Source organism: Babylonia areolata, chromosome 9 (genome assembly GCF_041734735.1).
Source record: "Babylonia areolata isolate BAREFJ2019XMU chromosome 9, ASM4173473v1, whole genome shotgun sequence".
Taxonomy (NCBI): Eukaryota; Metazoa; Mollusca; class Gastropoda; order Neogastropoda; family Buccinidae; genus Babylonia; species Babylonia areolata.
In genome coordinates this window covers 35458876-35480566 of record NC_134884.1, presented here as the reverse complement: position 1 = coordinate 35480566, position 21691 = coordinate 35458876, and the positions used below count along the sequence as shown (strand labels likewise).

Sequence of the window (21691 nt, the reverse complement as noted above, 5' to 3'; positions counted from 1 at the left end):
ATATATTAAAAAAAATCTACAGATACATCATAAACACCTGTGTAATACATTGTAAGACACCTTATAAAAAGTGTGCGTAACAAACTGGAGTATATATATTAATGGACCCTTTTGATAACCCTTTTAATGCTGAAGGCATTTCATTTCAATGCTTTATCTAAAGTTTTTAGTTACAATTAGAAGAACACTTGAGATCTCCATCTCTCTCTTTCTCCCTCCTGTTTTTAAGTGTGTGGTTTTGTGTGTGTGTGTGTGCGTATCACCCCTCCCTCTCCAGTTTCCCTATTTCTCTCAACATCTCAAATTAACATAACAGGAACATTGGTCTCAAATGGCATAAACCAAATACACTGAAACGAGAATTATCTGACGTAACATTTCAAGGATCTATGAACTCAAGGTGTGTGTTGTAAACTCAAGCTTGAAAAAATACTTTTAAACTCAGTGCTATTCATGCAACAAGCCTATCACTGGTGTTACCATCACAAGTAGCAGATTATAATGACAACTGTGGAACAATGTCACCTGTCAGCAGGTGTGAATTCAAGCATTGGCAAGGCAAGTTAGTCAGTGTGTGGCATAACCCTAGTGTTGATTTTCAGTTTTCTTTCTGATAAGCATGCTAAAACAGATCTGTCTATGCTTGATTCACATGCTTGAAACAGCATAGTGGACGTAATAGAAGTTATCTTTTTCTTCTAAACCAGTCTGACTGTTCATCTACTACTTAACCCGAAAGAAGAGAAGTGTCAGTGCGCCCTGTCACCCCCGTTTTTCGCATTTTAGAGGGTCATCTTCAAAGACGCTGCGTCCACATTGCAAGACACAGTCATAAAACGAATCATGCTTTCAGTTTTACTCGTGGCAGTCTGGTTTTCAATTTTGTCTTGACAATTCAGCTATTGGACTTCAAGTTTAAACCTTCTTTCTATTTTTTTCACAATTCTTATTTTATTTTTACCCATCAGATATGCTAAGATTAATGAGACGGACCTGTCACATAACAGTAAATGAAGGAGAAATGAAAAGATTACCTAGCAATTCCTTTCTTTCTGCCTTGTGCTTCGCGATCACCTCTTCTCGATCGGCCATGCTTGCGACTTCTTGGCGACTCCAAGCAAAAGGAAGTTCCGGATTAATGCAGGCACACCAAAACGAAGACGCTCTTGTGTTTCAGAAGTAATAAAAAGTCTGTCGAAAGGCGTGAGAGGCCCGTCTGCTTTATAATAACAGACACACTGAAGTTTAGATTTGCTGTCTATTTTTGTTTCTGTTCACGATGGTAAGTGACCGGATTTCATTTTTATATCATGATTGGGTGACTAACAAGCGTTTCTGGGTAGCGAAATGATCTGTTCGATGGAATCTGCTCTTTGAATAAATAAAATGTGATGGTGTGTTACGTCCAGTCACAAGGCATATGAGTATGACGATGAATATAAAATGACCTGTGACTGTGAGTGTTTTATCAATCAATTACGTTTCTTTTTTTCATACCAGTGGTACATTTCATTCTCACTGTATACTGATGATATTACTGTGAAGATGGAAGGAGAGAATAGCTGTACCATGTTCCAGTGGACTCGCGTGCACACACACACACTCTCTCTCTCTCTCTCTCTCTCTCTCTCTCTCTCACACACACACACACACACACACACACACACACACACACACACACACACACACACACACACACACTAACAAACGTGCACGCGCGCGCAAGCACACCCACACCATGCACACATTGAAACAAGCATACGCACACACACATGCACCCCCTCCCCTGAAACACACACACACACACACACACACACACACACACACACACACACACACACATGCAAACACAAACACACACACACACACTCTCTCTCTCTCTCTCTCTCTCTCTCTCACACACACACACACACATACATTCACACACATGCACACACACACGCACACACACACATACACACACACACACACACACACATACACACACATAGAAATGTCCATACACACACATGTACACACGCACACACATGCACATGCATGCTCACTCATTCACACACTCTCTCTGTCTCACTCTCTGTCTCTGTCTCTCTCTCTCTCTCTCTCTCTCTCTCTCTCTCTCACACACACACACACACACACACACACACACACACACACACACACACACACACATTGAAACATGCACACACACACATATTGAAACACACACACACACACACACACACACACACACACACACACACACAATGCACAGAGGAATCAGCTCAGTCAGGCACAATTTCATTGCTGAACTTTCAATCTCGGGATCGTGGTGGCACCTGGTGAGATTAGGATAGACTTTTCCTACCTCCCAACTTTAGGGATGTGCATGTGAGAATCTGGTAGAGGTTAATTCCATTTCATGTTTATATACACATAAAAAATAAGGTATGCACATCAAAAACCTTGCAGTCAGTGTCAGATTTTAGTAGAAAATGGAAGTACAAAACTTAAACCCATCATGCACAAAATGACAGAATCCATAGCAAACTTATGTTGGTCTTATATACTAAAAGGAAGAAGTTCAAGCTAGCAATGAATAAGGTCTAGCAATTAGACGTATGAGCTAAGATGCAGATTATATAATTTTGGTGTGTTTATTTGCTGGATTTTAAATTCAGTGTGGTTGATTATTGCTTGACTGACACAATGTATTCATTTTCTCTTTTCTATTCTTGTGGTTTTTGATTGTTTCTTTGTTGTTATTGTCCCATTGGTGTATCCGCAGCATGGAAGACTGAAGGTGAAGACAACAGAGGAGCAGCAGAAAGCAAAGCAGGAGGAGCGTGCCAAAAAACTCAAATTGTACAATGCTGCCACTTCCAGGGCATTTCAGAAGGTTTTGGCATTACTATCTTCATTTTGCTTCATTTTTGTAGTACCATGGTGGTAAAACTTTTTGAAAATGAAGAAGAGCTTTCAATCAGCCAATATTGGAAACTGTTTTTAACAACTGTTAAGACAAATAATTGCTAAAGCAGACAAAAATGTTCATTTTGAATAGATAGTGATGTCTTTATTGATCTGTTGGACTGCCACAATCAAGTTGATTTCTATACAATGGTGACTGCTTGTGCAATTGTATAAATGTGAGACATATAACTAAGGAAACATTTGAAAGGTGTTCCACTTTGTCTCATTAGCGCTTCTGTAACAATTTTTGCTTTAATGACAAGATGATTTTTCTATATCATAGTATGCCATTAAGCACAATCACCTGATGTATAAGAAAGGACAAGAGATGTGTCTCTGCTTCACCATGTCGATCATATCATTTCATTAATTAAAAATTTTGTTTTTAATGAAATAGAACTTACTATACTGTAGTCATGACAAGGATTTCTTTTTATCCTTCAGAGAAAAGCTGGGGAGCTGGATACAGAATTGCTGGAGATCACAGGACAAGTTCTCCAGGCTAACCCGGATTTCTACACCTTCTGGAATATGCGCAAGGAGACCTTTCTAAGTCTTCACAACTCCATGTATTACTATTTTTTGTTTACTCTCTTCCAGAGTGATTTGTGAGAGGTTCATAAGACGGTTTTTATTTATGTGCAATTTTGTGTTTGACGCAGATTGAGAACAGCTGCTTTACATTATCAGTTGCAGTTACATTGCATTATGATTACCAGGGAGTATATTTAGGTAATCAGAACTTTTTACAAAGCTGAATGATTGAAATAAAAACTACTATTGGAGTTATTTAATTAATGACTACTACAGTAATACTATTGATACTTGTGTCAGAAACTAAGTGGTGAAATAAATGTCTGTGTAGGTGTTTGTTATTTGTTTGTTTTCTCTATTCTTCATCCATTCTTTCTTGCTTGTTCATCAATTATTTGTTAACTAAAAAACACCCTTGCAAACGGTCACCATATTATACATGTGTGTGTATATTATATATGTATATGTATATATATATGCGTATATATATATATATGTGTGTGTGTGTGTCTATGTACTACCTCTATTGCTAAAGGTGGTGTGAATTGCAATTTTGCTTTATTAGTGTGGAATTTCATGTGAAATTATAATGGAGACAATCTTGAAAAGAAAATATAACCTTCTATGCAAGGGGAAAAAAAGTGGTGAAATAAGCATTAAGAACAGTACAGTGAACCTAACTGTTATAATTATCACCAGGACATAATCACTGGCAAAATGATTGTTGCCATTTAAAGTATTTGCTTTTATTTTTTCAAGCAGAATGATTTATCTGATGTCATGATTATGAACATGATATGGCCAGTCAGTTTTGGATGCAACACACAAAAGTATAGTAAATAAATGAAAACCAAGTTATTGAAAGACCTTGATTTGTGTTTGACATGGATACCTATTAAAACAGCTTACAATCTTAATATTTGAGAAAAGATTACGCAGTGGAAAGACTTGTACTCAAACTTGCATGTTGCATCAGCATAGTTCCAGCTGGGCATTCAAAACTTGATTCCAGGGGGGGAACAGATAGAGTAATGGAAGGACTTGTAATGTATTCAAAATGGATATTACCAGCAAGTCATTCAGAACTTTGAGGGAAATAGATTAATGGAAAGAGATGAATTCAGAATGTATTTCTGTTACATCAGCATTCCCCAAACTAGGCATTTAGAAATTGAGAGTAACGGAAAGATTTGTGATATATTCAAATTGAATTCCTGTTACATCAGCATACTGCCAGCTAGGCATGCGTAACTTGATTCCAGAGGAACAAGTAGAGGAATGGAAAGACTTGAATTCAAAATGGATTTCAATTACATCAGCATACTACCAGCTAGGCATACAGAACATGATTTCAGGGACACAAACAGAATAATAGGAAAATATGTATTCAGATAGATTCCTGTTTCATCAGCTTACTACCAGCTATGCATACAGAATTTGATTTCAGGGGAACAAATAGAGTAATAGAAAGACTTATTTTCAAACAGATTCCTATTACATCAGCGTTCTATCAGCTAGGCATACAGAACTTGATTTCAGGGAACAAAATAGAGTAATAGAAAGACTTATTTTCAAACAGATTCCTATTACATCAGCGTTCTATCAGCTAGGCATACAGAACTTGATTTCAGGGAACAAAATAGAATAATAGAAAGACTTGTGTTCAAATAGATTCATGACACATCAGCATACTACCAGCTTGACATACAGAACATGATTTCAGGAGAACAAATAGAATGATAGATCAAAACACTAGTATTCAAGTAGGTTCCTGTCACACCAGCATACTACCAGCTGGGCATGCAGAATATGATTCCAGGGAGACGGAGGAGCTGCAGAAGCTATACCGCGGAGAGCTGGACTTTCTGGAGATGTGCCTGAAGATCAACCCCAAGTCCTACGGCACCTGGCACCACCGCTGTTTTGTCATGGACCACATGCCCTCGCCTGATTGGAAGCGGGAGCTGGAGCTGTGTAACCTATTTCTGCAGTATGATGAGCGAAACTGTGAGGATTAGTAGGTTTGATTGAAATTTGGGGGGAAGGGGGTGGGCTGGGGGAGGGGAATGTAATTACTTGGCAGTACAAACGTTGAATTCAGTGCCTTTTTCAGTCCATCACAGTCTCTCACTCACATCTGTAGGTTTTTTTTAAAAATCTGAAGATAACATTCCTTTTCAAGCAGTCTAGATTATTAAGGAACTCTATTCCATATCTGTATTCTATGAATACACATTTGTTTCTTTTATGTGTGTTTTTGTGTGGGTGTATATGTGTCTGTGTCTGTGTGTGTGTTCTTGTGTAGGTTATGTCTGACTGGTGGTGTGTTATTGTAAAGCACTTTGAGAGGTTTGAAAGTGCTTTATAAATGTACAGTTATTATTTTTCTTTGTTTCCAAGTTTCATGACAGTTAAAGCAGAATGTCATGCACAAGGCTGGTGTTCAGTTTGTGTAACACAAAATCGTTTGAAGTTTGGTTCTTAAAGTCAGTGAACAATTTATCTGTGTGTGTGTGTGTGTGTGCACACGCACGCATATGTGCGTGTGTGTGCATGCACATGCATGTGTGTGTTGTAACTTTCCTGCATTATGTCTTTGATTTCATAATTTAACTGTTAACTTAGTGAGGTAGTTTTCTCTTTTAAGCATGTTGTTTGAAGAAGACACTGAAATCTTTTGAAGTGAATCCTTTAGAAGATGTCACTGCCAGGTGTCCTCATTCTAAGTCTGTGCATACACACATTTTTTTATGTTTTGTGTGTGTGTGTGTGTTTCAAGTTTCAGATCTGTAGACTTGTAATACATTTGATACATAAGTGAGTTATATGTCCATTTTGTTTGTGTGTGTGTTAGTTGATATGCATGTGCAGTCACAGTTGACTCCTATACATGAGTGTTTGCATGAACATGTGTTGCAGTTCATTGCTGGGACTATCGAAGGTTTGTCGTGAAAAGATCAGAGGTGCCAGCCTCCAAGGAGTTTGATTTCACCACATCCAAAATCAGCAGCAATTTTTCCAACTTCTCCTCTTGGCACTACCGCAGCAAGCTTCTCCCAGTCCTTTACCCAGACCCCTCCCAACCCTCTGGCATTGCTCAGGGCGTGCTGCAATCAGGTGATTAGCTGGTGGTTTTTTCCCCCTTTTTTGTGTGTGTGTGTGTGTATTGGAATGAACTTCCTCTTTCGCTTCGTCAAGTCTCCACACTCAGCTCTTTCAAGTCTGGCCTTAAAACCCACCTCTTCCCAAAATAGCCTCCCTTCCCTGCCTCTTCCTTGTTTTTAGTTTTTTTCAGTTTTAGAGTTATGCGTGCGTGAGAATGACTGGTGCGAAAGCGCTTTGATTTGTTTATGCACAAGATTCAGCGCTATATAAGTACCATTATTATTATTATTATTATGTGCCCAATGACTTGGGACATTTTGTGTTCTATATTTCCATAATGATGAATGATGATGGGGATGATGAAGGTGCTACTCTGGGGGTCCATTTAGGTTTGGGATTACTTGACAAAGCTGTACTGTCATAATACATCCCAGCATCAGCCTGGCTGAGAGATAACAGACACCTGTACAGCAGTGATGGTAAAAAATATATTTAAAAAATTGAGCAATATTCTTAAAGATGCATCCATGACATGGATGACCATTGACTATGTGGTCATAGTCTTCCTATTTGAGTCCACAGCAGATTCTGAGTATGAGCCGGCCATGAGCCCACCCCCCACTCCCCCACCCCCACCAACCCACTCCCTCCCTCAACCCCCCCAAATAAAGCACCTCTGATGAAGCTCAAACCCAAGTCCCCTAAGTTGGCATTCTACAACATTAACCACTTCACCTTGGTGGCTTTTTGATAATCATATTTAAAATGAGATCAAAATCATAAGACGTTTACAAGTAAACCTAATATCAGATAAGAATCATGAAATATTTACAAAGAAGGTATTCAGTAATTTTTTTCTCCAAATAAGATGAAGGTACATATTTCCAAAGATGTGTTGTGCTTTAGTTATTAGCTTGACAGGCACAGAGAAACCAATTAAACTTCAGAAGAAAGAAAAAAAGACTGGCACTTGTTTTTCAATGTGAAATGCTTGCGGTTTTAGCTTTCATGTTATTCATAGTGAAGTCTTGGAAGGACTTGTCATGTAATGCTTTTCCTTCCACAGTTTTTTTAAATTTTTATGTGGCACTGTTTTTCCCTATGTTTTCTGTTATTATGTTTTTAGGAAATTGATGTGATACCAGGGAACAGATGTAATGAAGTTTGAATGTGAAAATTGTTGACATAAAAAAAAAATTCTCTCCATAATGTGGAAGGGGCATTTATTCATGGATATAGTATTACACCTCATCGTTGATGATTACAGGAATAACACTGTTATTCGCTGATTAAATTACAGATTTTCTTTTCTTTTTCATCTGCAGAATTTGAACTGGTGCAGAATGGCTTATACACATTACACCTCATCGTTGATGATTACAGGAATAACACTGTTATTCACTGATTAAATTACAGATTTTCTTTTCTTTTTCATCTGCAGAATTTGAACTGGTGCAGAATGGCTTATACACAGACCCAGATGACCAGAGCAACTGGTTCTACCATAAATGGCTGCTTGGCAGAGGTATGAGATTATTGGGAGAAAAAACTGCTAACAGATTAATTTCATGTTCTGTTTTTACTTCACCACAATCAGTTCAGTCATAAAAAAATTAAATATGGCTAGATTTGCTGAGCTAGAATGAATTTCATTTACTTGAACTGCAATTTATTTTTCATTGAGTTAAAAAATTTTAAACAAGATGGTTATTCAAGCTGCCAAGCACAGTGTGGAATGTTTTAATTTGAAGTGTTCTCATCAGAGTATGTGACACACGTTTCCTGGAACTTAGTGAATAGATTTTGTTTGATTATAATCAGTCAGCTGCAGGTGTCTAGAGTGTGTCCCTTTCAGTAACAGACCATGTATTCCACAGTTGGAAATTATGTATTCTGAGCAAAATGAAACTGGTGCATACATATATAACTCACATTAACTCCATACATTTTTCAAGACCAGCAGTATGCCTACAAGAAGCAGACTATTACATCTGAATGTGTGTGTGTGTGTGTGTGTGTGTGCATGCTTGCATGTGTTTGTGTGCGCACTGATATGGTGTCTTTTCTTTTCATAAAAACAACGTACATGTTGACTGTCCTGAAGTTACAGATCCTTTGAATGTTTTAAGTTCTGTTTGATTATGTGTGTGTGCATGTCATTTTAAACAGGTGAACAGAAACAGAGGATAAACTGCCTCCATATATCCTGTGCTCAGAAGCGCCTGCTGGTGTCTTTTACAAAGTCAATCAAGGTGTGTAGAAGCAAGCAGTCATTAAAAAAAAAAACACACACAAAAAACCCCAACAAAGTATATTATCTCTTCTTGGACTGATATATAATCACTTTATAAAACTTATGGTGTGAGTTTGTGGGTGTCTTCAAGTGCTTAATTTTTGTAGATGTGCATGCATTTGTGGTGTGAGTGTTTGTCAGTGTCTATGAAGAAAACTTTCAGTAAGTTGTTTTGCAGAGTTAATATGAGTTATATGTGGAAATGTTAACAAACTTTTTATAAAAGACACAGATGGGAAGTGTGTTATGATCACCTAATTTTTCCTTGATACTGACCATCACGATTTTTTGTATCAAAGAAAAATCTTGCAGACTTACTTACCATTGGTGACTAGCTATAATTGCCTGCTGTGTCAATGAAGTTGTCCTTTAAAGTCTCCATACCTCTTGTTTGTAAAACTGAACAATGTATAAGAAATACTGGATAGAATGTTTAATTGATTTTTGCACAATGACTTATTCCCTGCTATGTAACTGTAATGAAAGCAAAATGTAAACCTGTATATTGATAAGAAAAAAAAAAGTATTCTTAAAATTTATTTGAAAAGGCTCATGTGCCTGAGTGCAAGAATGACGTGTGTTTCTGTCTGGGCACACACACTCATATGCACACACACATGCACGCAGATATATATAAAACTTATGTATGTATCTGTATGTGTCAGTTTCCAAGAACCGTGTTTGTGTGAAATGTAAACGGTACTTAGTCATGTGAAGCTAATGCGAGGTCACCCCTTTTATGCAGGCTACCTGTGATAACTGCCGTGTGCTGGTCAACCAGTCAGAAGTGAATGTCCGCTGGACCAACCAGGCTGGAAAGTCCTCCTTCTCTACACTGTGGATATCCTGACACTTTTTTGACTACAAATTTCTAACCTGTATCAGAGTGTGGGAAAGAGGGAAATGGGGTTGGGGGGGCTGGGGGGGGGGGGGGGGAGACAGTGGAGGGTTTAGGGAGGAGCTATTGTAACAATATAGCAGTTTACCTGAATGTCAGTTGCTGGTTTTGTTTAGTGTTTTTAAAATAAAACTCTTTAGGCTATGTTAATGTTGTTTTTCTATGCAAAATAGCCTACCCTATTTCAGGTTTTTAACTTTAAATTTGCATGAGTAAAGTTTTGTAAATAAACTGGCTTTTCGAAATCAATGATGAGAAAATAAGAGAGCTGGCTTGTCTGATGTTTTGAGTTTGTATAGGAACCAATATTATGCAGATGACTGTTGAGACAGTTTGGAAAAAAAAGATTTTTGAAGGCAAAAACACTTTCACAAAACGCTTTTATGGAGGAAATGTTGTGTACATTATTCATAGTATTCCTCAACACAAAACACATAGGTAATCTTAACACAGTTTGCAGTAAAGAACCTTTCTTAAACACTTTGTAGAAGGAAACGCTTTGTGTGTCATTAGTTTTCCTTGACACAGGACACAGTCATAGGTAAGCTAAAACTGAAATTTGAAGTAAAAACGCTTCAACAAACACTTTGTGGGAGGAAACATTTTTTTATGTGTCATTAGTTTTCCTTGACACAAGACACAAACACAGGCAAGCTTAAACACAAATTTCAAAGAAAAGCACTTTGACAAACACTTTGTGAAAGGAAACATTTTGTGCCTTATCAGTTTTCCTTGACACAGGACACAATTATAGGTAAGCTTAAACATAAATCAGAAGTAAAAACACTTTGACAAACACTTTGTGGAAGGGAACATTTTGTGCATTATTAATAGCGTACTTTAACATAAGACATATAGTGCTCTTAAGTACAATTTGAAGTGAAAACGCTTTCTCAAACACTTTGTGGACGTAAACTCTGTGTGAGTTGTTCGTTCTCCTTTACACAGGACACGATCATAGGTGAGCTTTAGCACAGTTTGAAGTAAAAACACTATGACAAATAATTTGTGGAATTAAACTTTTTGTGCGTTATCAGGTTTTCCTGACACAGGACAAAATCATGGTCAAGCATTAACACAAATTAGAAGTAAAAATGCTTTGACAAAAACTTCATGGGAGGAAACATTTTTGTGCGTTGTTAGTTTTCCTTGACACAAGACACCTAGGTAAGTTTCAACACAAAGTAGAAATAAAAACACTTTGACAAGTACTTTGTGGGAGTGAAAACTTTGTGCGTTGTTAGTTTGTTTTTTTTGTTTTTGTTTTTTTTACTCAAGATGCAATCATGGATAAGCTTTAATACAAATTGGATGTAAAAGCACTTTTACAAACACTTCAAGGACGGAAACATTTTTGTGAACTGTTAGTTTTTCTTGACATAAGACACAATCATAGGTAAGCTTAAACACAATTTGAAATGGAAACACTTTCTCAGACACATTGTTGAAGGAAACATTTTGTGCATTATTAGTTTTCTTTGACACAACACACAATCATAGGTAAGTTTTAACACAAATTAGAAGTAAAAAGCTTTGTTTTCCTGGACACAGGACACAATCATAGGTAAGCTTAAACACAAATTTGAAGTTAAAACGCTTTGACAAACGCTTTGTTTGAGGAAAGAAACGTTTTTGTGTGCGTTATTAATTTTCCTTGACACAAGACACATAGGTGAGCTGCAAGGAGCCGATCTGGGCCTGTTGGGACAAGGGGAAGGTGACATGCAGGTGGACATCCTCCTGTCTGACGGAGAGGGGGAACAGGTGTGCCAGCACTCGCTGGTTGTACCTTCAGGCAAGGAGGAGGCTTCGTACCTGTGGTCCACAGCTGATGTCAGCACCTGGTTCCGGTCAGTGCAATGTGTAGATTTTTTTTTTCCCTAGATGTGATGAGTTTTTTTGTTGTTTTTTTTATCTGGGGGTTGACTTTTTACGGGGGGAGGGTTTACATAGATATATGTCCAGCACAAAAGTGCTGTGCATGGAGAAAATACGTCCTAACTTTTTTTTTTCAACCGTGTTTGGAATTCTCTTCCTCTAGATCTCCTGCACTCACCAACTCTGTCCTCTTTCAAAAGAAAACTGAAAACCCACCTGTTCAGAATGGCCTTTAGATATGATGAAACATAGTTCTTTGTCTCCTCCCACCTTCTACACTTCCCTCGTGTCCCCGCTTCATTGTAGTATTCCTGTGGTGTGTGTGCTTGTGCGTGCATGTGTGTGTGTGTGTGTGAGTTTGTGTGTCGGGTGTATTTTGTGTCTTTTGTTTCTGCGATTATTCATATCTGCAATTTGTAGTATTGGTGGATACAGACTTTGTTTTCCACTTCTATGTCCTTTTGTGCTCTTGTGTGGTTTATTGCGCTATTGTACATGTAATGTTTAATGTGGGGCACTTAGAGCCCATCTATGGGGAGTTTGCGCCATGTAAATACAATGTGTTATTATTAGCATTATTATTGTTATTTCATTTAACATCTTCAAGGCTTGAAAAAGTTCAACATTGTTGGGCGAAGGCAGAGGGGGAGGGGTGGGGGGTGATAGGATTGTTTCTGGGTTTTTTTTCAGTCTGACAGGAGTGGTTCTGGGTTTGTTTTTTTTTCAATTTTATAATTGTTGGGATGAAAGTTTAGGGAATTTTTTTTCAGTCTGATAGGAGTGTTTCTGGGTGTGTGGTTTTTTTCAATCTTATAATTGTTGGGATGAAAGTTTAGGGATGAAATGCTAGGGTGGAATGTTGTTATCCTATTGTTTTACGGCGAAGGCAGAGGGTGGGGGTCTGAAGGGGGGTGTGTGTGTGTGGGGGGGGTGATAGGAGTGTTTCTGGGGTTTTTTTTTCAGTCTGATAGGAGTGTTTCTGGGTGGTTTTTTTTTTTTCAATCTTATAATTGTTGGGATGAAAGTTTAGGGATGAAATGCTAGGGTGGAATGTTGTTATTCTATTGTTTTACGGCGAAGGCAGGGGGGGGGGGGGGGGGGTCTGAGGGTGTGTGTGTGTGTGTGTGTGGGGGGGGTGATAGGAGTGTTTCTGGGGTTTTTTCAGTCTGATAGGAGTGTTTCTGGGTGTTGTTTTTTTTTTCAATCTTATAATTGTTGGGATGAAAGTTTAGGGATGAAATGCTAGGGTGGAATGTTGTTATCCTATTGTTTTACGGCGAAGGCAGAGGGTGGGGGTCTGAGGGGGTGGGGGGGTGTGGGGGTGGGTGATAGGAGTGGTTCTGGGTGTTTTTTTTTCAATTTTATAATTGTTGGGATGAAAGTTTAGGGATGAAATGCTAGGGTGGAATGTTGTTGTCCTATTGTTTTGTGGACGTGTGTGCAAGGAGAAAGGTGGCCAAGTGGTTAAGATGCCCAGCTGCCAATACAGAGAGTCTGTGAGGGTGTGGGCTGGAAACCCGCTCTCGCCCTTTCTCCCAAGTTTGACTGGAAAACCAGATTGAGCATCAGTCTTTCGGATGAGATGATAAACAGAGGTCCTGTGTGCAGCACACTGAAAAAGAACCCTTGGCAACGAGAGCGTTGTCCTCTGGCAAAATTATGTGGACGATATCCACTCTGATAGGTACACAAATATTTGAACATGCACTCAAGGCCTGACGAAGCGTGTTGGGTTATGCTGCTAGTCAGGCATCCGCCTAGCAGATGTGTAGCATGTATGGATTTGTCCAAATGCATTGACTCCTCTTTGAGAAATTGAAACTTTTGTTTGCAGGGAGGCATTGTGTGGTGTGGATGAAGAAGCACTATGCAGAGAACTTGACACTGTCAAGGAACTACAGGAGGTGGAGAGCACTAACAAATGTAAGAGAAGCTTAAAGTCTTAACTCCCGAGAGCAAGGTTTCGGTTGCGCATGCGCACTAGAGCCTATCCATAAAAGGGAAAGGGGCGGAGTTTATCTATAAAAAGCGCGAGCACGTGTCCGGTAGAAATGTGGGAGGTGAAAGCAAAACAAAGACCGACTCACTGTTAGCGGAGAAAGATATCCGTGTACTCCTGCCACACAATGTGGTCGTTTACGGTTGCCAACGTCGAGGGGCTGTCTGCATGCTTTCCAATTCTCACCGGACAGTACCACGTGCTGGTGCTATTTTTATCTGACAGACACGTCTAGCGCAAACACAAACGGCTCTAGCTCCGCCCCTTTTCTCTGCATTCAAATTTTGTATTACGTGTAGCTGACACATTTTGTACTTTCCAAAGTCAATTCAGGTCTAGATTGGAAGCTGCTAGGCAAATCTCGCTCTCTGCCATAAATGAAGCCAAACCGTAGCTTTATTAGGCTTTTATTTTGAATAAGCCTTCACCGACGTCACAGTGTCAGACTCTGGTGAGAAACTGGCTTGATTCAAATCGCCCGCCATTTATAGTCCGGTTCAGGCTTTAAGCTGCGTTTTTCAGTTCTTGATTAACATAACCATTGTAAAAAGCAAAACAAAAAACCTTCAAGTCAATTTTGTTATTTCCAAAGAGAAAATTTACATGTGGTCGTGTTGCTCATGTTCACAATACAAACATAAGATATGCAACTGAAAGACATGTACATGTTTGAATGATCAAGAGTCACCTCCGAAAATTGAGTATGGCTGCCTACATGGCGGGGTAAAAACGGTCACACACGTAAAAGCCTACTCGTGCACATATGGGTGAACGTGAGAGCTGCAGCCCACGAATGCAAAAGAAGAAGAAGAATGATCAAGAGATCACATAACATTACACTGACACATCTAAGAACATCACGCATGTTTAAAAACAGTGAACAGTATTTCTTTTTATCCAAAAAACAAACACACAATAGACATGTACACGCTTGAATATTAATGATTTTAAATCTTAGCAGACATGACCACAGCATCACTACTTATGGAGTGCTGCCGTTATATTTCAGTGTTTGCTTTGTAACCGGGTGAGTGACTATAAAAAACGGGTGTCTTCAGTAAGAGGACTTATCAGATGTTTGTTCTTCACCACAGCATCTCTGGCATTGCAAGTCAGGATAAATTCTAAGAGGTGATGACCCTTTGAAACAGTGCAGAGTGTCTTCTGGTGAGTAGCCTCCAGGCAGCCTTATATTGGTAACTCTCTTCGGTGCTTTTGCTGGCAGGGGCCATGCTGACCTTGGTTCTGCTGATGAGGGCTGCGGATCCCTTGAACTACCACGACCAGATCCTGGCCTTGCTTCAGCAGCTTCAGTCGCTGGATTCCCCCAGGGATAGCTACTACCAGGACTTGCGTGAGTAGAATGTTGTGCTGTTTTCTTGTAGTTTTCATTTGAGTTTTCTTCTTCAAGTTGAGTAGCCTCAATCAACGTACTGATGTTTTTTGTTTGCTACTTTCACATGGAGGGATGCTGTATTTTCCCTTGATGGTGGAATTAATGATTAAGTGATCTGGTTAAATTACACTTGCTATACTATGACCCACTGGTGCAAATTACTAGCCCTCAGAAGGGGAGAAAACGAAAGTAGGTGCAGCTAGCCCCAGTATGCTGGGTTTTTTGGGGAGGTTTTTTTTTTGTACTTTTACCTGGAGAGGTGCTGTATATTCCCTTAATGGTGGAACTAATTATTCGGTGATTTTGTTTTGTGATTTCTTTGGCTGGTAGGTGTAAACAAAGTAAACGTATTATAGCTTGGTGTATGGAAATGTAACAAGTTAAAGGTCAAGCAAGATGGACATGACTGTGAGGCTAGCAGGGAAAAAGCGTTGTCACTGAACAGAAACAACTCAATGGGAGGAAGAGGATTCCTCATTGATTTGTTTTGTGGTTTTTTTTGTTTTTTTTAATTACCATAAGTGATGATTTTTTACTTACCCCTTTTTTATATATTATAACTATTATTTATTTATTTATTTACTTATTTATGTACGCTTATCTATTATTTATTCACCTTTTTTTTCTTTTTTTTTTTCTCAAGGCCTGACTAAGCGCGTTGGGTCACGCTGCTGGTCAGGCATCTGCTTGGCAGATGTGGTGTAGCGTATATGGATTTGTCCGAACGCAGTGACGCCTCCTTGAGCCACTGAAACTGAAACTGATGACTCATTTTTTGTTTCTGTGTGAATTGATTCAGTAAGTGCGTCCCAAGTAATCTCTGTCACGATCCACAGGCAGTCGAGTCATCGTGGAATCAGCCATAGCGACATCAAGAGACCAGAACAGCTTGACCCTGCAGGGCCAGAAGCTGACGGTGATGTGTTGCACAGAGCTGTTGCCGCTGCTCAGAGAGCTGGACCTGTCCGGCAACGCTCTGAAGCAGGCCAGAGGCTTCAGCTTTTTGCAACTCCTGCGGCGTTTGAACCTGGGGGCGAACCAGCTTACCCACTGCCAGGGACTGAACCATCTGCCTTGTCTCACCCACCTGGATCTCAGTGATAACTGTATCCTTTTCATATCATAATGATGATGATGATAATTGAGTGGTTAAAGCGTTGGGCTTTCTGTCTTAATGTCCTGGGGAAATCAAAGCATAACACATGATCTGTAAGATGTTAGCTGGCTGAAATGTGGGGCAGCAAAGAATAAGTTGATTTCACATTTCATTTATGGATCATTTTCATTGTGAGGGGGGGAAAATGTGTTGTTGTTTTTTTCTTTTCTTTTTCCATAATTGTTTTTATTATCTCTAAATCTATTATTATCCTTAAATGTATTTTAAAATATTTGTCAGAATCATCTTATTTGAATATTTGTTCATGCTTGCAGAAGAATCTTAGTTTCAGTTTCAGTTTCTGGAGGATGTGTCACTGCTTTCGGACAAATCCATATATACACTACACCACATCTGCTAGGCAGATGCCTGACCAGCAGCATTACCAAACGTGCTTAGTCAGGCCTTGAATCTTAAAAGAGAACTTATTTGTAAAGTATGTGGGAAAACTTAACTCTATCAGGCGATGGAATGCATGAGAATTCCTACATAGAATGTATTCAGATTCGGATGATGGAATGGAATAGCATTTTCCAAAAATAAAAATCCATCACACGCTGTGCACATGATTTTGTTGATTAGTCAAGCAGAGTGCGCTATTCTGGGTCACTCCATAACCGAATGGTATGATTGGCCAGCCTGTCATATGTAGCCGGTCTCGCACACACGCTGACAAAGTCACTGACCGGTCGCCTGCTCACGCAGCCTGTTAGCAAAGTGGCGTCTGAACCAGGGGGTTCTCAAAATGTTGCGGAGCGAACAAAGCAGCGACAGCAACGTTTTAGTGTTGCTGAAGTACTTGAAATGCTACAAACTAAAGGGTCAGAAATTGAAGAGGTGGATGATGATGAAGAAGAAAGTGAATTAAGTGCAGAAAGTGAGCATGGGTATGGTGATTCAGGATGAAAAATTGGCATTATTTTCTACATAATGGCAAAACTGTAAAAATAAGATGAGAAATTTGATTTTTTTTTTTTTTTTTTTAATATGTAATAGCCCAACACGTAATAAACCAGTTCTGAAAGTTTCATTTTCTTACTCTGTATTTTGTATTTTTTGTAATTTTTTTCCCAAACCCTTACAAATGGGCTGTCTGTGGAGAAAAGCAAGGGAGAAAACTTGCCATCCTGAGTGAGTTAATTAATTTCCTTGACAGTACACAGCGATTTCTTCAGTGGACTGCTTGCTCCCTCTACAGACCTGCAGACAGTTGAAGGTGCTGAACTTGTCAGGCAACCCAGTGTGTGAGGACCCCTGTGCGTGTGATAAACTTCGAGAGATTCTGCCTTCAGTGGAAGTACAGTTATCCAGGGACAATTAGCTAGCTGGAGAGATGGTGATGGAGATTCTTGGAACAACAATTTACGTGTATCCTGCATTATGCACCATTCCGACCTTTGGTTTGGCCTTCTGTATGCTGATGTGTGTGGTAGTCTTGATTGTAGAGGAAAGGATTCGTTGGAAGCGACGTGAATATTTGCCTGAATTGAGTTCACAGTGCCTGGATTTTTTTTCTCTCTTTTTTTTTGGTTTTGTTTTTTTGGTCTGTATCCACAGCAGAATGAAGTTGTTGGGTTGTTTTTTTTTTAAAAAGACCCAGTCATGTCTCAGGAATGTTCCTTAGCAACTAGTTAATAAATTTAGCAAACCCAAAAGTAATGTACCAGAAAACAAATATGTATGTAGTATGGCTGGAAAGGGGGGTTAGGAATAGGCAAAACCATCTTCTGTGAAATTGTCTTTTTTTAATTGTGCAATAAAATATCACATAAGCTTCGTTACACATTCAACCTGCACCATTGTTGATCTTCCCAACATCATGTTTTGGATGTGAGCACTGTGTGCCGAAATTAGACACTGATTAATGTTACTATGAGGAGGGATTTGCTTGAAGTCTTTCACTGTACCTCTGACAAGTATCTGTTCCCTTCGTTTATTCCAGTGTGCTTGTGTGCAGGGTTGGTTACAAAGATTATGTTCATAAACAAACATGGCATTTTCTCTTGAGTCTTGACACATTTTCCATTGTTATTGCAACTTGTTAAAGCTGAGTAATAACAGTTAAGGGAGGTTTATAACAACAGTGATGAAAAAACAGCTAGATAGAAAGAGAAGTGTAGAATTGTTGAAGGTGAATGAGAATTTCAAAGGAGAGAGAAGAATGTGGTCAGAAAGGGAGAAGGGACGATAGGGAGTGACGTGATTGTTTGCTTTGTAATGTATTTGCTTGTGGTTTTTTAAGTGTGTTTTTTTGAGTATTGTGTGTTCTAAAATACACAGTGGCTCAGTCCCAAACCTCTCATCGACTACACAAAGAGAGAGAGAGAGCTGCAGAGAGAAAAGGACTTGTTGTGAAAATGATAGAGCAGGTGTGTAGAGCTGAGGTTTATTAGATTTCACAGTGGAATAAAAAAAAAATCTGTATTGAAGCAATGTTAATGTGTATTGTTTGCGTGAATGGGCTTTTTGGGTTTTTTTCTCTTAGTTGTTTTGATATCAGTCTTATTGTTTGTATGGTATGTGTAAAAGATGTATGTATGTATGTAACATTTTAATGCCCCCAGTGGCCACAAGAAATAAACTTTTGCCTTGCCTTGTAACGTATCCCCAGTTTTGCTTGTCATTTCACCAAGGGCATACATTGCATTGTATATTTATTTGATTTTACTTCTTGTTACAACAGATTTCTCTGTGTGACATTCAGTTTGCTCTAGCTGGAGAGAGCGTGTCACCCCAGTGCAGCACCACATGTGAAGTAGTGTGCAAAACCAGTAGCAGGGATGCAAAGGGGAGGTAGCCTACTTCGGGAGGTTATCAGCCGTAGCTACTTTCATTTTCTCTGCATAAGCGGGTAGTAGTTTGCACAGGACAGGAATCAGACCCCTGCCGGAGTCTGCACTTGTGGGTCACAGTAAGTATGTTACTTAAACGCAATTTTAGGAAGAAAATTTCCTATGAAACAGCTACTGCGTTTCAGGGTGGGTCGTTTCAACAGGTTCAGTGTTGAAATAAGTTTTGACAAAGGGTCATCACGTCTTAGATTTCATCATGACATGCTCACCCTCGAAAACGGAGTATGGCTGCCTACATGGCCGGGTAAAAACAATCATACACGTAAAAGCCCACTCGTGTACATGCGAGTGAATGTGGGAGTTGCAGCCCACGAACGAAGAAGAAGAAGAAGAATCATGACATGCAATGCCAGAGATGCGGTGGTGGGGAAGTGCCTCAGTTTGTATGCTTTTGTTTTGTTGTTGTTGGTTTGTTTATTTTTTGTTTGTGTTTGGTTTTTTGACATTTGTCTAACCTCTATGGCATGCTTTTCCAGAATCAGTTTAGCGTTGGATTTCCGATCCAGTGATCACCATTGATCAGGGTTCAAGGCCTAATTTCAGCGTTGTGTTGTGTCCTTGGGAAAGGCACTGTTCTCCAATTTTTCTCACTCCACCCAGGTGTGAATTGGCAACTTCGGTTGGGGAAGGTTAGTTAAATCAGTGGAAAGAGAGGATTGAGACCTAGCTTTTTATGCTAAAGGCCTGGGCACAGTGCATATGAATTCACTGCCCTGATGGTAGCAGAAGGCTATGGGACGTTCAACCTTTTGAAACTTTACCCTCAAATGATTTCTTACAGACAGTACCAGTATTTTCAGACTCCTTTCTTGAAGTTACTTTCATTTTTTTTTTTTTTTCAAATATGAAAACAAATGGTATTAACAAATAGGTATGTTTTTACCTGTTTGGGTGTATATTTGGAGATCCTGCTCCCACACACACACTAGCATACACATTGCTTCTCTCTCTCGTCTCACATGCGCACACACACACACACACACACACACACACACACACATACCAATAACCCTTTTATATTGAACTGTTTCTTGTTTCATAGCAAGTAATATTTGAGATAACTGCAGTGAAGTGGCTTGATACGCCTTTCAATGTTTCTTAGCTTTTCTTTATTAGATTAAGATAAAACCATTTTGTTTAAGACCTGTTTCATGGACTTCTTTATTTTGATGTATATTACACAACTACTTTTTTTTTCTTTTTTCTTTTTTTTACAAATGTTTGGGTGCTCAAATACAAACTCCTCCTTTTTCTTACACATGTATACACAGATCCCTTTGACTTAAGTCAGCCCTTGGATTGTTGTTTCAGAGGCCCTTAATGTTCATAAATAAATTTTTTTTAAATGGACTTTATTTCTGCATCTCATGCGCAGGATATTGCTGAACTTTTGTGTGTTTGTTTTTTCTCATCATTTACTGCTTCTGCAATTTGTGGAAGTTACTGCATAGTTATTGGAGGAATGCTTAGAATGTGTATTGTGTGTGTGTGTGTGTGTGCTTGCACAAGGTCCTACAAGTATTATGTGAAAATGAGTCTTGGTCTTGGTTGTGGTGACATAATTTCACACCATTTGCAGAATTCAGTCTGATTCCCGTGAGGAAACATTCCACAGTTTGTTTGCTTTCTGCTGATGATGGTGATACTGGCTTGTGTGCCAAACTTGCCTTTGACTTGCTTTTTGAGATTCTTTTGTTTCATTTTGTAATCTTTATCCAGATTGGTCTGTGCTTGTCGTCCCATTTCCTGTGGGTAATCCGTTGTAGATGAATGTGGCGTAGAAATGGGAGATACTTGAGCAACTGGTAAAAACTCTGCAAGAAAGTGAAAAACTGCTTTTGGGTCAGTACTTGAGTAAATTTGCAGCAAACATGTATTGCAACGTATGGACAAGTACTTGAGCTTGAGTGTTTGAAATGTAATAGTTGTTTATCATTGTTTACCTTTTTGTGAGGCACTTTCTTGGTCCCGAATAAAGTGATATGTAAACTTTGGACATGTGTTGATATCAGGAAAATTTGAATGTTTTATATTATATGGAATGGTGTTTTTCTTCTGTTGTAGGCACTTCTAGTCATGCAAATGCAAACTGGCTGAGTGTCTGTGCATTCCAGCTGCAACACTGTGCTGTGCTCTTTAGATTGATGTATAAAATAAGAAATAAACAACATGTTGTATTGAAAATTGTCAGCATGTTCATATTCTGACACAGTACTGTACTGAGAAAATTACTTCATGTGGCAGATTGCTTTCCAGCTCAGGAACAGACTTCAAAGACGAAAGGGGAAAAAAGACAACAACTCAGCAGCTAGGAATGGTACTCATATGTGAATGATAAATTGATGCTTGGATTTTATACATCAAAATGCTAGGAATGGTACTCATATGTGAATGATAAATTGATGCTTGGATTTTATACATCAAAATGCTAGGAATGGTACTCATATGTGAATGATAAATTGATGCTTGGATTTTATACATCAAAATGCTAGGAATGGTACTCATATGTGAATGATAAATTGATGCTTGGATTTTATACATCTTCTTCTTCTTCTTCTGCGTTCCCCGTGATCATGGTCTCAGACTTGCAGTCCTATGCTGGAAATGAAGGTGGTGGTCTTGATGAGG

At 39.0% G+C, this 21691-nt stretch overlaps 2 protein-coding genes across 2 annotated transcripts in view; one reads left to right on the top strand and one right to left on the bottom strand.

Moving 5' to 3' along the window:
* LOC143285409 (deubiquitinase OTUD6B-like) overlaps positions 1-1227 on the bottom strand; it is a 33004-nt gene extending 31777 nt beyond the window's left edge. The window contains exon 1 of the mRNA XM_076592662.1: positions 1035-1227. Within this exon, the coding sequence (XP_076448777.1) occupies positions 1035-1092 (58 nt within the window). The 5' untranslated portion in view covers positions 1093-1227. The remainder of the gene's footprint in view (positions 1-1034) is intronic.
* Positions 1167-21120, top strand: LOC143285627 (geranylgeranyl transferase type-2 subunit alpha-like). Its single transcript, XM_076593025.1, has 13 exons — positions 1167-1282; positions 2768-2878; positions 3397-3521; positions 5306-5493; positions 6406-6603; positions 8033-8116; positions 8761-8843; positions 9630-9703; positions 11393-11632; positions 13495-13583; positions 14885-15013; positions 15892-16161; positions 17375-21120. Exons 1-13 carry the CDS (start codon positions 1280-1282, stop codon positions 17530-17532), a joined length of 1752 nt encoding a protein of 583 aa, XP_076449140.1. The 5' UTR covers positions 1167-1279; the 3' UTR covers positions 17533-21120.
* Positions 21121-21691: the final 571 nt, after the last annotated feature.

Bases quoted from the DNA above. Each gene is read 5' to 3' on its own strand.
- LOC143285627 (XM_076593025.1), top strand. The intron at 6,604-8,032 runs GTGATTAGCTGG...TTTCATCTGCAG, and splicing joins TCAGGGCGTGCTGCAATCAG to AATTTGAACTGGTGCAGAAT. The intron at 15,014-15,891 runs GTGAGTAGAATG...CACGATCCACAG, and splicing joins TAGCTACTACCAGGACTTGC to GCAGTCGAGTCATCGTGGAA.